The sequence below is a fragment of the Leucoraja erinacea genome, unplaced genomic scaffold (genome assembly GCF_028641065.1).
Source record: "Leucoraja erinacea ecotype New England unplaced genomic scaffold, Leri_hhj_1 Leri_116S, whole genome shotgun sequence".
Taxonomy (NCBI): domain Eukaryota; kingdom Metazoa; phylum Chordata; class Chondrichthyes; order Rajiformes; family Rajidae; genus Leucoraja; species Leucoraja erinaceus.
This window is the reverse complement of record NW_026575418.1, coordinates 145,594-163,146: the sequence shown is the minus strand read 5'-3', so window position 1 is coordinate 163,146 and position 17,553 is coordinate 145,594. Positions and strand designations below refer to the sequence as shown.

At 46.0% G+C, this 17,553-nt stretch overlaps 2 protein-coding genes across 2 annotated transcripts; one reads left to right on the top strand and one right to left on the bottom strand.

Moving 5' to 3' along the window:
• Nucleotides 1-2,110: 2,110 nt before the first annotated feature.
• LOC129715431 (histone H4) lies at nucleotides 2,111-2,518 on the bottom strand. Its single transcript, XM_055665323.1, has one exon. The coding sequence runs from the start codon at nucleotides 2,454-2,456 to the stop codon at nucleotides 2,145-2,147; it is 312 nt and encodes a 103-aa protein (XP_055521298.1). The 5' UTR covers nucleotides 2,457-2,518; the 3' UTR covers nucleotides 2,111-2,144.
• A 12,995-nt stretch (nucleotides 2,519-15,513) lies between these two features.
• LOC129715426 (histone H2B 1/2-like) lies at nucleotides 15,514-16,974 on the top strand. Its single transcript, XM_055665316.1, has one exon. The coding sequence runs from the start codon at nucleotides 16,564-16,566 to the stop codon at nucleotides 16,945-16,947; it is 384 nt and encodes a 127-aa protein (XP_055521291.1). The 5' UTR covers nucleotides 15,514-16,563; the 3' UTR covers nucleotides 16,948-16,974.
• The last annotated feature ends 579 nt before the right edge of the window (nucleotides 16,975-17,553 follow it).

The following is a 17,553-nucleotide window of genomic DNA, read 5'->3' as shown; positions in this document are numbered from 1 at the left end:
ATGAAGAGGATTTCCAAAGTCTACAGAGTGATTTAGGCCATTTGGAAAAATGGGCTGAAAGATGGCAGATGGAGTTTAATGCTGATAAATGTGAGGTGCTACACCTTGGCAGGACAAATCAAAATAGGGCGTACATGGTAAATGGTAGAGAATTGAAGAATACAGTTGAACAGAGGGATCTGGGTATAACCGTGCATAGTTCCTTGAAGGTGGAATCTCATATAGATAGGGTGGTAAAGAAAGCTTTTGGTATGCTAGCCTTTATAAATCAGAGCATTGAGTATAGAAGCTGGGATGTAATGTTAAAATTGTACAAGGGATTGGTGAGACCAAATCTGGAGTATGGTGTACAATTTTGCTCGCCCAATTATAGGAAGGATGTAAACAATATAGAGAGAGTACAGAGGAGGTTTACTAGAATGTTGCCTGGGTTTCAACAAGTAAGTTACAGAGATAGGTTGAATAAGTTAGGTCTTTATTCTCTGGAGCGCAGAAGGTTAAGGGGGGACCTGATAGAGGTCTTTAAAATGATGAGAGGGATAGACAGAGTTGATGTGGACAAGCTTTTCCCTTTGAGAATAGGGAAGATTCAAACAAGAGGCCATGACTTCAGAATTAAGGGACAGATGTTTAGGGGTAATATGAGGGGTAACTTCTTTACTCAGAGAGTGGTAGCGGTGTGGAATGAGCTTCCAGTAGAAGTGGTGGAGGCAGGTTCATTGGTATAATTTAAAAATAAATTGGATAGGCATATGGATGAGAAGGGAACGGAGGGTTATGGTATGAATGCAGGCAGGTGGGACTAAGGGGGAAAAAAAATTGTTCGGCACGGACTTGTAGGGCCGAGATGGCCTGTTTCCGTGCTGTAATTGTTATATGGTGATATGGTTATATGTTAACACTTCTCTTCCCACCCTTCTTCCTGTAAGGGCTCTATCCCCCAACTCCAAATACATCCGTCTACGCTGCATTTGCTCCCAGGATGAGCTGTTCCAAACCAAGGTGTCGGAGATTTCCTCATTCTTTGGGGAATGAGGGTTACCCACTTCTAATATAGAAGAGTCTCTCACCAGAGTCTCCACTATATCCCGGAGCTCCGCTCCCACTCCCCACCCCCCTCCTCGTAACAAAGACAATGTACACCTTGTCCTCACCTTCCAGCGTACCAGCCATAGCATACAACATGTAATCCTTTGCCATTTCGCGGGACCCCAACACTACCCACACCTTCCCATCTCCTCCCCTTTCAGTTTTCCATTGAGACTGTTACCTCCATAACTCCGTGGTCAAGTTGTCCCTTCCCACTCAAACCACCCCTTGCCCTGGTACTTTCCCTTGCAACCACAGGAAATGCTACAATTGGCTGTAGTACAGATCAAATATCTCATAGCAGAGAGGTCTGCTATAAGATCTTTGGTACAGATGCAAACATGTCGTTCCCGCGCTGCGATTGGCAGCTGCTCAGTCAGCAACTGGCCGCCAGTTTCAGGTCTGAGGTCGGCGGGGAAAATATTATTTGTGACCAAATACAGAGATTTGTGAGCGGCGGGCGGAGCTCAGACAACCAGTGAGGGCAGGCACACTGTAGTGTGGTTGGCTACTGTTTCAATTTCAAATTGCCCGCCAATTTAACAGCAAGCGGGAGCCGAGGTAAATACTCGCTTGTAATTGTGAATGCAGCACTATTTTGTACCAACCAACTTAATTTCGAATTAATTTAAATCACGTCTGTAAACCACAAAGTCTGAGTACGCGGTGCGAATTTACAGACCCGATGTGGAAACTGACGGTATTCAGTTCGACATGACACTGGCGATAAACCACTGCTTTCCGGGGAAGTTTCTAGTCGACCCTTGTGTTGTTGGATTCACAAAGCGTTAAGTGGAAAAGGGGAGAACGGAGATAGCCTCTAATCTTCGGCCTGGAGAATAGTTTACTATAACCCCCTCCTCAGTTTAAACCTTCGGGATATCTGCATAACATTAACTTTTCAATCAATGAAATGCATGCACCGATCGGGCAATAAATAAAAGTTCATTCAGTACATAATGTGATCATGTTCCCGGTCACTGCTCCTTCAATGAAATGGTGGGTGGCTCTTAAAAGAGCCTTTGTTTTGTCGATTGGATAAAGGGAAGAATCGTTTAACCGCCGAAGCCATACAGAGTGCGGCCCTGGCGTTTCAGAGCGTACACCACATCCATGGCAGTGACCGTCTTACGCTTGGCGTGCTCGGTGTAGGTGACCGCATCTCTGATCACATTCTCCAAGAAAACCTTCAGCACCCCACGGGTCTCCTCGTAGATGAGACCCGAGATTCGCTTGACACCGCCACGCCGAGCCAGGCGGCGGATAGCTGGTTTGGTGATGCCTTGGATATTATCACGAAGTACTTTGCGATGCCGTTTGGCTCCGCCTTTGCCAAGTCCTTTACCTCCTTTACCTCTGCCAGACATTATGCTTCTTCACTGAAAGCGCTGCACAATAACAGGCCGAATGCTACTGTCTCCTTTTATACACAGCGCCCCGACCTGGTCGAGAAACAGTTAGAGAGAGACAGGCGAGAAGGGGAGGAGACAGAGTCAGAGTGACAGACAGAGCAGAGAGCGGCCTCTCATCCCCAGCTCCTCCCCCGGTTTTCTGCAACCGCCAATTTCCAACGGTTTGCTGACAATAAACCCGAGACTCGCCCCGCAAACTTTCACAGACACGGATTCCACATTAAAGGTCAATCAGTAACATTGCTGCCTAAATACTGTGACGTTACTTCGTCTCCTTCCCATTCATCTCCAGAACCTGATCCCTCTCCCCAAACCGCGTCTCCCTAGAGCTCATCATCTCCATCGCAGGTAACAGGCTACTGATTGACATTTACCACAAACCCACAGTCTCCCAAGGCTACCTGGACAACACTTCTCTTCCCACCCTACTTCCTGTAAGGACTCTATCCCCCAACTCCATATGCATCCGTCTACGCTGCATTTGCTCCCAGGATGAGCTGTTCCAAACCAAGGCGTCAGAGATTTCCTCATTCTTTGGGGAATGAGGGTCACCCACTTCTAATATAGAAGAATCTCTCACCAGAGTCTCCTCTATATCCCGGAGCTCCGCTCCCACTCCCCATCCCCCTCCTCGTAACAAAGACAATGTACACCTTGTCCTCACCTTCCAGCGTACCAGCCATCGCATACAACATGTAATCCTCTGCCATTTCGCGGGACCCCAACACTAGCCACATCTTCCCATCTCCTCCCCTTTCAGTTTTCCATTGAGACTGTTCCCTCCATAACTCCCTGGTCAAGTTGTCCCTTCCCACTCAAACCACCCCTTGCCCTGGTACTTTCCCTTGCAACCACAGGAAATGCTACAATTGTCGTTTTATCTCCCCTCTTGACTCCAAGCAGTCTTTTCAGGAGAGGCAGAGGTTCACCTGCACCTCCTCCAACCTCATCTATTGCATCCGCTGTTCCAGGTGTCAACTGCTCTACATCGGTGAGACCAAGCGCAGGCTTGGTGATCGCTTCGCCCAACATCTCCAGTTTGCAATAACCAACTGGTGGCTCTGCACTTCAACTCCCCCTCCCATTCCGAATCCGACCTTTCTGTGCTGGGACTCCTCCATGGCCAGAGTGAGTCCCACAGCAAATTGGAGGAAAAGCACCTCATATTTCGCTTGGGTAATTTACACCCCAGCGGTATGAACATTGACCTCCAATTTCAGCTAGTCCTTGCTTTCTCCTTCCTTCCCCTCCCCTTCCCAGCTCCCACAACCTGCTGTCACCGCGTCTTCCTTTCTTTTTCTTGTGCCCCCTCCCCGACATCAGTCTGTAGAAGGGTCTCGAGCCGAAATGTCACCTATTCCTTTGTTCCATAGATGCTGCATCACCTGCACAGTTCCTCCAGCTTTTTTGTCTACTTCCCACATAATTCAGCAGTTTACAACCATCCACTAATTAAATTAACCTCCAGAGTTGGGCTTGGGCCACTTGCGGGGTTTCATCATCAGTGTAACCATCTCACAGAGAAGTGAACGGCCTTGAACTCAGCCATGAGCTACACACATCCCCAGTCCGGCCAGTCCATTCTCTGTGTACAATGGAAATGATTTCCCCTTGGCACTGAGGCAGGTCCCGGACAGAAATTACTTGATTCGGAGTCAGTTCTTTCAGGAAAGATTTTGGTGGCAGACACAAAAAGCTGGAGTAACACAGCGGAACAGGCAGCATCTAATATATAACCATATAACCATATAGAAATTACAGCACAGAAACTGGCTATCTCTTATTTTCCCCTAGTCCCATCTACCTGCACTCAGACCATAACCCTCCGTCCCTTTCCCATCCATATACCTTTCCAATGTATTTTTAAATGATAAAATCGAACCTGCCTCCTCCACTTCCACTGGAAGCTCATTCCACACAGCTACCACTCTCTGAGTAAAGAGGTTCCCCCTCATGTTACCCCTAAACTTCTGTCCCTTAATTCTGAAGTAATGTCCTCTTGTTTGAATCTTCCCTACTCTCAATTGGAAAAGCTTATCCACGTCAACTCTGTCTATCCGCCTCATCATTCTAAATACCTCTATCAAGTCCCCCCTTAACCTTCTACGCTCCAAAGAACAAAGCCCTAACTTATTCAACCTTTCTCTGTAACTTAGTTGTTGAAACCCAGGCAACATTCTAGTAAATCTCCTCTGTACTCTCTCTATTTTGTTGTCATCCTTCCTATAATTGGGCGACCAGAATTGTACACCATACTCCAGAATTGGTCTCACCAATGCCTTGTACAATTTTAACATTACATCCCAACTTCTATACTCAATGCTCTGATTTATAAAGGCCAGCACACCAAAAGCTTTCTTTACCACCCTATCTACATGAGATTCCACCTTCAGGGAACTGTGCACAGTTATTCCTAGATCCCTCTGTTCAACTGCATTCCTCAATTCGCTACCATTTACCATGTACGTCCTATTTTGATTTGTCCTGCCAAGATGTAGCACCTCACACTTATCAGCATTAAACTCCATCTGCCATCTTTTAGCCCATTCTTCCAAATGGCCTAAATCTCTCTGTAGACTTTGGAAATCTACTTCATTATCCACAACACCCCCTATCTTGGTATCATCTGCATACTTACTAATCCAATTTACCACACCTTCATCCAGATCATTGATGTACATGACAAACAACAGTGGACCCAACGCAGATCCCTGAGGCACCCCACTAGTCACCGGCCTCCAACCTGACAAAGAGCCATCCACCATTACTCTCTGGCATCTCCCATTCAGCCACTGTTGAATCCATCTTGCTACTCCTGCATTAATACACAACAATTGAACCTTCTTAACCACTTCCATGAGGAACCTTGTTAAAGGCCTTACTAAAGTCCATATAGACAACATCCACTGCTTTACCCTCATCAATTTCCATAGTAACCTCTTCAAATAATTAAAGAAGATTAGTCAAACATGACATTCCAGGCACAAATCCATGTTGACTGTTCCTAATCAGACCCTGTTTATCCAGATGCTTATATATATTATCTCTAAGTATCCTTTCCATTAATTTGCCCACCACTGAAGTCAAACTAACAGGTCTATAATAGTAAGATTAAACGAGAACTTACCTGTTTGAAGTTTGATTTTGATTTTATGAGGAGTTACGATGAGCGATTACGTGAAGAAGGGCCGTCCGTCTGCTTGTGCGTCAATCTTCAAAGCAGCGGTGTTAAATCACAGATAAAAAGAAGACCTGAGAATAGTAAGATTGTGAAGAAACTAGAACTTCCATATGACCTTGATAATATGAGGGTGGGAGCGGTGGGCACGTAATCGCTCATCGTAACTCCTCATAAAATCAAGATCAAACTTCAAACTGGTAAGTTCTCATTTAATCTTACTATTTTACTTCGGAGTCACGTGAGCGACTACGTGAAGATTTCAAAGCTCTGTGATTTTACGCCGGTTACGAATCCAGGCGTCACACACTGAATGGATTGACCATGGATGAGTGTAATCATTAAAACATTCAGAAATTACGTAGTTAAGTAAAGACACTGATGCTTTAAATGAAAGAAAAGTTTAAAAAAAATAATAGTTACCCCTCCCAACCTTGGGGGGAAACTAGGGGACAGAACTTAAAATGGTACGTGCAAAAACCCCCAGTCCGGTTATGGGTTTGTTATTAAACAGGTGGACCGTTATTTCATTCGCCCATCCTGCAAACACTAGGATGTCGTCAAGAGGCACGTCCATAGCTCTTGCTGCCAACGTAGATGCAGCCCTGGTGGAGTGAGATTTAACGATATAAATGTTCACTCCTGCTACCGCCATAACCTCCTTTGACCATCTGGAGATGGTTTGAGTTGACACCTTCTGGTGTGGTTTTTTATGGCTGATGAGGACCGATTCTTCTGATCCTCTGAGGTTCTCCGTAACTCTCAGATAGTTGTGTTGGTATGTTACCACACACCCAACCGTTGGTCCTCTGGATATGTCAAGAACTGGATCTTCATCCCTGGCATTCCTGGCCTGCTCTGTTTTATCAGGTTCCTGATTATGAATGTTGAATGAATGAATGAATATGTTTATTGTCATTGCACAATACTGTGCAACAAAATTCCATTGCATCTCCTCCGGTTAAAAAATACAAACTCGACAACCATTGACACATATGTACACTAATTAGTAAAAATAATAAATAAGTATTTTAAAATAATTTAAAAAAAATTATGCATTTCTTGGAATTACATTTTGTTTCCCCAGTGTTCTCTGTTGGAATTATGTTCTTTTATCGCACATGGGTAGAAACTATTGTTTTGTCTACCCTGCCAGCCTTCAGAGACCTGAATCGCCTCCCAGAGGGTAGCAGAGTGAAAAGGGTGGGATGTGTCCTGCTTGATGTTTGTGGCCTGGCGCAATATATATATCATCCAAGGAGGGCAGTTGAGCGTTTGTAATGCTCTGTGCAGTTTTTATAAATCTCTGCAGTGCCCTCCTCTCAGCCACAGTGCAGCTAGCAAACCACACCAGGATTCCATAGGAGAGGATACTTTCCACGGCGCATCGGTAGAAGGACAGCAGCAGCGGCTGTGAGACATTTGCTCTCCGCAGAGACCTCAGGAAATACAGCCGCTGCTGTGACTTCTTCACGAGAGTGACGGTGTTCATTTGCCATTTGAGGTCCTGGGAGATGTTTATTCCCAGGAGCTTAAAGCCAGTGACTCTCTCCACCATGTCTCCTTTGATGTATAAATGAGCAGGTTCCTCTCTCCTCTTCCTCCTGAAGTCAACGACCAGTTCTTTTGGCTTTGATGGGTTGAGTACCAGGTTGTTTTTGGTACACCAGACAGTCAGTTTTTGGACTTCATCTCTGTAGGCAGACTCATCGTTGTTGTTTATCAGTCCCACCACAGTCGTGTCGTCCGCAAACTTGATGATCCTGTTTGTACTGTGTGTTGGTGTGCAGTCATAAGTGTATATTGTATACAAGATGGGACTCAGCACACAACCTTGTGGGCGCTCCTGTGCTGAGCGTCAGGACTGGGGAGTAATTGGACCCCATCCTGACAGTCTGTGGGCGGTCTGTTAAGAAGTCCTTCATCCATCTGCATGTGTTTGCATTAACACCCTGATCAGACAGTTTGTCCACCATTCTGCTGGGGATGATGGTATTAAATGCAGAACTAAAATCTACAAATAACATCCTCACATATGAGCCAGGGCGCTCCAGATGTGCCAGTGCAGAATGTAGAGCTATGTTGATGGCATCTTCCGTTGACCTATTAGCTCTATATGCAAACTGATGCTGATCCAGGGTGGATGGGAGTGAGGACTTAATGTGGGCCAGGACCAGCCGTTCAAAACATTTCATCACCGTTGAAGTGAGAGCAACAAGTCTATAGTCATTCAAGCTGGTAATAGATGTTTTTATGGGTACAGGCACGACAGTAGCAGTCTTGAAACATTTAGGGACAGTGCACGTTGACAGAGAGAGGTTAAAGATGTCGCTAAAAACCTCCGCTAACTGGTCTGCACAGTTCCGCAATACTCTCCCTGGGATGCCATCTGGGCCAGCAGCCTTCCTGGGGTTGACCCTGCGGAGTGCTCTTCTGACGTCCTCCGTACTTACAGTGAGTGCCAGGTCGTCAGTGCTGGGTGCGGCTGCAAGTGCAGGCTCCGCCTCATTCAGCTCAAAACGGGCGAAAAAGTGGTTGAGCTCCTCCGCTAGCGAGTTGTTACTGCTGCTGATGATCAGCTCCCCCTTGCCCTTGTAGTTGGTAAGTTGCTGAATGCCCTGCCAGACACGCCAAGGGTCTCTCTCATTAAAATACCCCTCTAACCTTCTTCCATAGGCTGTCTTTGCCTCTTTAATGGCTCTTTTTAGTTTAGATCTGGCAGTGCTGTACAGTTCATCGTCGCCAGATCTAAAGGTTGAGTTGCGTTCCCGCAGCAGCTTTCTGACATCCCTGGTCATCCATGGTTTGTTGTTTGGATAGCACCTGACCTCCCTGTCGACAGTGTCATTGTTGATACAGTTCTGTATATAGAACATGACTGTGAATGTGTATTCTTGTATGACCTGGTTTGCAAAAAGATCCCACTGGGTGCGCACAAAACAGTCCTGAAGTTGGGCGGCAGCGCCCATGGGCCAAGTCAAGTCAAGTCAAGTCAAGTTTATTTGTCACATACACATACGAGATGTGCAGTGAAATGAAAGTGGCAATGCTCGCGGACTTTTGTGCAACCAAGTCTTTATGTTTCTCACACTGGGCTTGGTTCTCATAATGAGAGGCCTGTATGCCGGGGTGAGAAAGAGTGATAGATGGTCAGACTGGCCGAGGTGAGGGAGAGAGGAGGCTTTGTATCCATCCTTAATGTTGCTGTACACGTGATCCAGTGTATTTTGACCTCTCGTCGGACACGTGACATGGTGGTGGAATTTAGGGAGGACAGTTTTTAGATTAGCCTGGTTGAAGTCTACAACCACGATGAAAATCCCATCAGGGTGCGCAGTCTGTAGTTTGTTGATTGATGCTAGCAGGGTGTTCAGTGCTAGCTTGACGTTGGCACTTGGTGGAATATAAACAGTCAGAATAACGACAGCTGTGAACTCCCGCGGCAGATAGAAGGGTTGACATTTCAATGTGATAAACTCCATGTCTGGTGAACAATGTCTCTCGACAACGTTTACATTTGTGCACCATTTGTCATACGAGTAAATACATAGCCCCCCCCCTGCTCTTACCAGAGTCACTGCTCCTGTCAGCACGGTGTGCTGTGCGACCTGGACCCTTTGTCAGCATACCAACTTCAGGGTAGTTATAGGCGGTCCCCACTGTCAAAGTAGGGTTAGTATCACGCTCACATCTCATGTGTCCGTGTACCTTGGCCTTGGAGGTATAAAATTGTAAATTCTCTTCATGAATTTTGTTGTAATGGGGTGCGTTCCTATCGACCCGTGCCCTGCTTTCAGCATCAGATAGGAGGAGAGTGCACCTCTGGCACTATAGATTGCACTATAACTTTGTTTATAGTTCAGAGTTGATAGGAACTCCAAGACATCCGTTATCGGAACTGTGTTGTATTTGTTCGGACAGTCCTATGCCTTGAAATGGCCTCCTCAGAATCTGCAGACCAACAAGTTAATACGTTAATGTAGTGGATGGTTGCTCCCTGTAACTGGGTTCACTAGGAGGTACCTGCTCTTGGGTACAGCCATAACTGGCTGGACTATAATTCGCAAAATATTTTGGGAACCAGGCTTGAGTAGGCCAATCTGGCACTACCAATATGCCTGTGGCTTAGTCTTGCTTGATTTTGGTCAAGCATCGATTTGTGAGACAAATTGGCGGAGAGCATACATAAACATTCCTCCCCAATTGAGGGAGAAAGCATTCACTGCCTTTACACCTGGATCCAGCTCACAGGACACATATCTGGGTAACTGATGCTTTAGTCTAGATGCAAACAGATCAATATCTGGTATGCCAAATTGTGTAGTTATTTTGTCAAATACTGCCCGATTCAACATCCATTCTGTGTTGTTATTAAACATTCGTGATCCACCATCTGTCACCATGTTATATCTACCTGGTAGATAGACCGCTGTAACCCAAATATTCCTCTCGATACACCAGTGCCAAATGAGGTTCGACAATCTGTCACAAGATACAGATTTTACACCCCCCTTGTGATTGATATATGCACCGCTGTGGTGTTATCAATCTGAATTTGAACAAGCACAGGTTGCATGTTGATACAGAAAACCTTGAGTCCATATTGTGCCCCCAATAATTCTGGGTAATTGATTCCATGTGTTGGGGAATTACAGACTCCTGCTCATTCCATCTGCCCCCACAGCTCTAGATTGTGTTTGTGGCTCCCCATCCTTAGCCGCTTGCATTGATCTGAAGAACCACTGATGGCTTTCGAGCAAGATTTCCCTTGAGCTGTCTCACGTTCGTTATCCACCATAGTTATTCAACAATGGCCTCTGCTGGCAATCCATAGTTTGCCAATTTGGCCTGCATGGAATCTGAGTGTTCGTTCCTTGGCTCGCTGTAAATTCTGGTAATGCAAAGGCCCGTGATGTACTGCTGGAAATGCAGCAACTATTTGCCAATTACACTCGTTGTTTGCCTGATAGATGGCTAGTATTTGACTATCAGGTCATAGCAGGCTTACTTGAAGCTTGTAGTTTGCCCCTAGGCAAAGTCACCAACATATTTACTGTGTTTGATAGTAAATCCTAGGTAATCAATTACCCTTGTTGGTGTCAATTTTGATTTAACTGGTTGGATGAGGCAACCAAGTCTTTCAAACAGGGGTTTTGGTTTTCTTTGACTGATGCTTCTGCCAATTCTTGGAGACTCCAAAATGAAAATGTCCGCCAAATATGCCATTTCTATGTGGTTCTGAAACCAGAATTGGTTTCCATAGTTTAGTCAATAGTCTAGGAGCTGATGTCAACCTGTTCATGGTTCCTTTCATGGCCAGGTCTTAAAGTTGATGGGATGCTAGGTAATTGATATTATTAGCTGGATCTCCATCCAGGGAAGCACCCGGTGGAACCTGGGTGATTGCAGAAGTACTTATTTTCTTTTGTTTGTATGGAAGCTTATTATTCAGTTTATGTAAAGCACTTTGGTGTCAATGCGAGTTGACTGAAGCAGTGCTATATAAGTAAACTTACTTACTTACTTACTTCTGCTTGTCCTTGGGAAGCCCCCCCCCCCCTGTGCTTTTGTACTGTGATTCAGAGTGGTTTCTTCCATATGTACTTCCCCTCCAATGGGGAAGACATTGGGTGCCCCATGTGCAAGGCTCCCGGCACTGCCTGTTGTAGAGGCCCGTGCTGATACTGCTCCCTCCTTCGGAGCAGATCATTGTTGTGGGAGAGTAGTCCTCAGACGCTCTCCGTTGAGGGAGGGTATCCCTCTTCCCCGGACTCATCTGAGTCAGCGGGTTGGGCAGACTTGCGGGTGGTTATTACGTCCCGCAGGACCACCACGGAGCTCCTCCTCCTGTACCAAGTCTTCTGCTGCCGCTTCTACCGGCGGTAATGTCGGGAACAAGACCGTCGCCCGCTACTGGGAATGTTGCGGTCTTCAGCAGCCGACTTCCCTGCGGACCATCTCCTCGACATCTGGGCTCTGAAACTACAAAAAAACCTCAAGCCCAAAAGCCCGAAAGTAATTCAACTTCCCTTACCTGCCGATCCCGACGGCTGGGAGGACGCAGTGCCTCTGCCAGTCCTTTGTGCGCGTTGCGTTCAGACGTAATGACGCAGACGGACAGCCCTTCTTCACGTAATCACTCACGTGACCCCTAAGTAAAATTTCTAGGTTTACTCTTAGAAACCTTTTTAAACAATGGAACAACATGCGCACTACCCCAATCCTCCGGCACTATTCCCGTTTCTAATGGCATTTGAAATATTTCTGTCATAGCCCCTGCTATTTCAACACTAACTTTCCTCAATGTCCTAGGGAATATCCTGTCAGGACCTGGAGACTTATCCACTTTTATATTTCTCAAAAGTGTCAGTACTTCTTTTTCTTTGAATCTCATAGTTTCCATAGCTACTCTACTTGTTTCCCTTACCTCACATAATTCAATATCCTTCTCCTTGGTGAATATCGAAGAAAATAAATTGTTCAATATCTCCCCCATCTCTTTTGACTCTGCAGATTGCTGTCCAATCTGTCTCTCTAATGGACCAATTTTATCCCATGTTATCCTTTTGCTATTAATATAGCTGTAGAAACCCTTTGGATTTACTTTCACCTTACTTGCCAAAGCAACCTCATATCTTCTTTTAGCTTTTCTAATTTCTTTCTTAAGATTCTTTTTACATTCTTTATACTCTTCAAGCACCTCATTTACTACAAGCTGCCTATAATTATTGTAGATCTCTCTCTTTTTCCGAACCAAGTGTCCGGTTTCCCTTGAAAACCATGGCTGTTTCCGATTTTTACTGGTTCCTTTGAACCGAACAGGGACATAAAGATTCTGTACTCTTAAAATCTCCCCTTTAAATGTCCTCCATTTCTCTTCTACATCCTTCCCATAAAACAAAATGTCCATATTCACTCCTTTTAAATCCTTTCACATCTCATCAAAGTTAGCTTTTCTCCAAACAAAAATCTCAACCCTAGGTCCAGTTCTGACTCTCTCCATAATTATATTGAAACTAATGGTATTGTGATCACCTCTATGTATTGCTGCAAAAAACTATCCTGCACACATGTTGCAAACTCTAAACCATCCAGCCCATTTACAGAATGTGTTTCCCAGTCTATGTGTGGAAAATTGAAATTTCCCACAATCACTACCTTGTGCTTACTATTAATATCTGCTATCTCCTCACATATTTGCTCTTCCAATTCTCGCTCCCCATTTGTCGGTCTAATACACCCCTATAAGTGTTGCTACACCTTTCCCACTTCTCAGTTACACCCAAATAGCCTCCCTAGACGAGTCCTCTAATCTATACTGCCAAAGCACTGCTGTAATATCTTTCCTGACAAGCAATGCAACACCTCCACCTCTTGCCCCTCCAATTCTATCACACCTGAAGCAACGAAATCCTGGAATATTTAGTTTCCAATCACAGCCCTCCTGCAACCATGTTTCACTGATCGCCACAACATCATACTTCCAGCTGTCAATCCAGGCTCTAAGCTCATCCACCTTTCTTACAATGCTCCTAGCATTAAAATATACACATTTAAGAAACCCACCGCCTCTTATTCTCTGTTTATTTCCTTTTCCTTCTTTCTCCCCTAGATTTTGGGTCCGAGTGCTTCCCTTCTCTGCCTCCTGCCTCACACTCTGTCTACTAGCTATCTATTTGAGTCCCTCCCCCCAACCGATCTAGTTTAAAGTCTCCCCAGTAGCCTTTGCAAATCTCCCCGTCAGGATATTAGCCCGCTTAGGTTCAAGTGCAACCCGTCCTTTCTGCACAGGTCACACCTTCCCCAAAAGAAGTCCCAATGATCCAGAAACTTGAATCCCTGCCCACTGCACCAGTCCTTGAGCCACATATTTATCCTCCACCTCGCTCCATTCCTACTCTCACTGTCGCGTGGCACAGGCAGTAATCCTGAGATTGTTACTATTTTGGTCCTTTTCCTTGACTTTCCTCCCAACTCCCTAAATTCTCCATTCAGGACCTCTTCTCTTTTTTTTAACCTCTATCATTGGTACCTATTTGTACCACGACCTCAGGCTCGTCTCCCTCTGATTTCAGGATATCTTGGACGTGTTGAGACACATCCGAGACCCTGGCACCTTATCTCTAGAGAAAAGGAGTGGGTGTCGTTTCGGGTCGAGATGCAAGAGCTAGTGCAGTCTCCTCTATGTTATTTAGCATATTTTAGTCATTGTAAGCGACTGTGCAATCCTGCTCCTTCACGACATCAGCGCAGCATTTGACACTGTCGACCACACCATCTCCAGTACGGGGTTGGTATGAATGGCACTGCCCTGAGCTGATTCATCTCCTATCTCAAAAGTAGGAGTTACTCTACTAACATAGGGAACTCTTTCTCCTCCCCAGCTAGCCTCATCTGCGGGGTTCCACAAGGTTCCACCCTTGGTCCCATTCTCTTCTCCCTGTATATGCTCCCCTTAGGCCAAGTCATTCAAAGGCACGGCATTTCCTTCCATTGCTACACAGACGATACACAACTCTTTCTCCCCCTGAAGGCCAAAAACCAATAAAATCTGCTTAACCTTACCAGCTGACTCGAGGATATGAAGTGTTGGATGGCCCAGAACTTCCTCCAACTAAACGAGAGTAAGTCTGAGGTCGTCCTTCTATGTCCCTCGGACTCAATCACAATGATAGCAGGCAGCCTTGGAAGCCTTACCCCAGTACTCAAACCCCACGCCAAAAACCTTGGCGTGATATTTGCCAACAAACTCTACAAACTGCCGCAACCACAATGCTGCCCATCCCTTGCGGGCCATCTGTATTGTGTTGTGTTCAATCTCTGTCCTTGTCTTTAAGAGCTGGGTGTTGTACTGGTCAATATCCTCACTGGCCAGTGTTGTGCTCTGGCACTCAGTGTACTTGGAATACAGTGCCAGTGTTTGTCCAGAGTGAATCCTTATTACACAAATTCTCGCAATAGTGGAAGCAACTCCACCTCTACCCTGTCACGACCCTGAAGAATCTTATTTTTCAGTAAATTCACCCTTAATTTTTCTCAACTCAAAATTCTGACCTTGATTCTCTCACTCCAGTTATAGAACAACCCTCTCCTCCCAGGATGTATCACTTTTAAATTAACGCTGCATCCCAGTGCATCCATTCTTCAGTACAGGTGCAGAACTGTGCCCAGTACGCACCATATCCCTGCACAACTGTAATACTTCCCTATTTCTAAACTTCAACCCTCTTGCTGTAAATGCCAAAGTGCCATTTCCCTCCCGCACCACTTGTGGCACCTGCCCTGTGCAATGAGTACACAAGAATACCTTGTTCCCTCTGTACTTTACCCCCAGCCAAGATGCATCCTTATACTCGGCCCTCTCCTGCAGGTGATTAATTCAGACAGTTATTAATTGAGGGCCTAGTCTTACAAAAATGGGTTAGCTAATGTTAAATTAAGTTATAACATGACTGCCAATTGTTACGACATGTGACATGTACTGCCACTTTCAGGAAAGATGTGCCCCATGATCGCTCCGTTCACCGACTCTCCCTGAGGCCCTACCATTTAGTTGGTACATCTGCCGATATTACACCTTCCAAATAACATCACATCAGAGGTGTCAGGATTAAATTCCATCTGCTATTCCACTGGCTGACACTCCTGCTGATCTATATTCTGTTGTTGCCTTTGATAATCCTCAAACTCTCCAAAACCACATATTCTCATATAATCAGTAAACATACAAGTTACACTGCCCACATTCACATCCATGTCTTTACATCATAAACATCAAGGGTCCCATACCATTCCTGTTAGCTGTCTCTCTGCCTTGTGCCTGATGGGACATCCTGTGGGTGATTGACCTCACTCTGTATCACTCAGTCTCTGATCTCTTCTTTCGCCATCTCTCTACCTGACTACAGGTTAAGCCTTCGGTCTTTGTGCCAGAGTCTCTGACTGGGACAGATGAAACCCGCATTGAATCCAGAACACACGTGAGTGCATGAGGAGCAAAATAAGGCCATTCGGCCCATCATCTACTCTGACATTCAATCATGACTGATCTATCTTTTCCTCTCAACCCTATTCTCCTGGCTTCACCCCAACCCTGACACCCTAACTAATAAAGAATCTGCCAATCTCCACTTTAAAAATATCCATTGACTTTGCCTCCAGTCTTCTGCGGCTATGTATTCCACATTCACCACCCTCTGACTAAATAAATTCCTTCTCATCTCCTTTCTAAAGGTACGTCCTTTTTATTCTGATGCTATGACCTCTTGTCTAAGACGAGTGGAAACACCCCTTCCATGTTCACTCTATCCAGGCCTTTCACTATTCTGTAAGTTTCATTGAGGTCCTCTCCTCACCCTTCTAAACTCACATGGACAAGGCTTGAGTGAATTTTGGGGAACCAGACTGGGATCCAGATTATCCATGTATGCCAGCTCTCACTGATATTCCATGTGTGGTGACGGCTGTCCTATTGTGGAACTGAGAACGTGCCTTTCACTCCGGCAGTTTGTAGTCCCACGGGACCTGGCCTGTGGTAAAAGCCCATCTGCCGTCTTTCGCCAGCCTGGCCTCTGTGTGACTTCATCGCAACCAGGGTTCCAATGACAGATGATATGTCGACGTCTGCAGCGGCTCATCCGAACTCCGCCTCCCCGTCCTGTCACGTGTTACCGGACACGGGGCAGTGGACGCGCTCTGCGATTGGTGGAAGCGAAGCACTGTGATTGGTTGTTTCACAGGTCCAATCACAGGTTTGATTGATGCTAACCAATGACAATGTTCGCTTTCCCCAATCCCTCATTAGCATAGGGCGGTGGTGCAGTCTATTTAATCCGCGCTCGGGTTGAGTTCCCTACATTTGTGTGTCCTAAACCGACAGACGAAATGCCTGACGCACCGAAAGTGAAAGTGGCCGTGGCCAAGAAGGGCGCCAAGAAAGCCGTGTCCAAACCTGCAGGCAAGGCGGGTAAGAAGCGCAGGAGGTCGAGGAAGGAGAGTTACGCCATCTACATCTACAAAGTGATGAAGCAGGTTCACCCCGACACCGGCATCTCCTCCAAGGCCATGAGCATCATGAACTCGTTCGTCAACGATATTTTCGAGCGCATCGCGGGTGAGGCTTCCCGCTTGACTCATTATAACAAGCGGTCGACCATCAGCTCCCGGGAGATCCAGACCGCCGTGCGCCTGCTGCTGCCCGGGGAGCTGGCCAAGCACGCCGTGTCGGAAGGGACAAAGGCGGTGACCAAGTATACCAGTTCGAAGTAAACATTCTAAATCTTGATAAACCGAAAACCCAAAGGCTCTTTTAAGAGCCACCCACAATCTCACTGAAAGAGTTGTAGCATTATTTCGACATCGAATTGCTGCAAAGTATGGGGGCGTCTGGAAAAACGGGTGCAATATATTAAATTGTTCTTGTTTATCAAACTGCGGCCGTATTTTTTCCTTAATGCCGCTTTTACTGAGATCACAACAGGTTCAGTCACAGAACCACTTGAGGCCGTAATCACGCACCCGTCCGCACTTTATGAACTGACCCGACCACAAATAAACGCTGTCTGGTGAGAAAACATTAAGAGCAATTGCATTGGTAAGGGGTCCGGCTGAGACGGAGCTCGTCGATTAATAGTAGTTCCTCTGCGGGATTTAGACCATAACGGGCATACGGAGATTCGACTGGTAGATACACATAACGGTTGTAATGAACGGGAATATTCCACACCCGCCGGTACTCAACTCTTCCAGACACTGTAGGTGGTTCTGATAAGAGACTTTGGGTCATTAAATTAACATTTCGCCAAGTTACTTGGTCTTACTGTTCGCGCTGGTCTTCTTGGGCGGCAGCACCCCGCCCTGAGCCATGGTCACCCT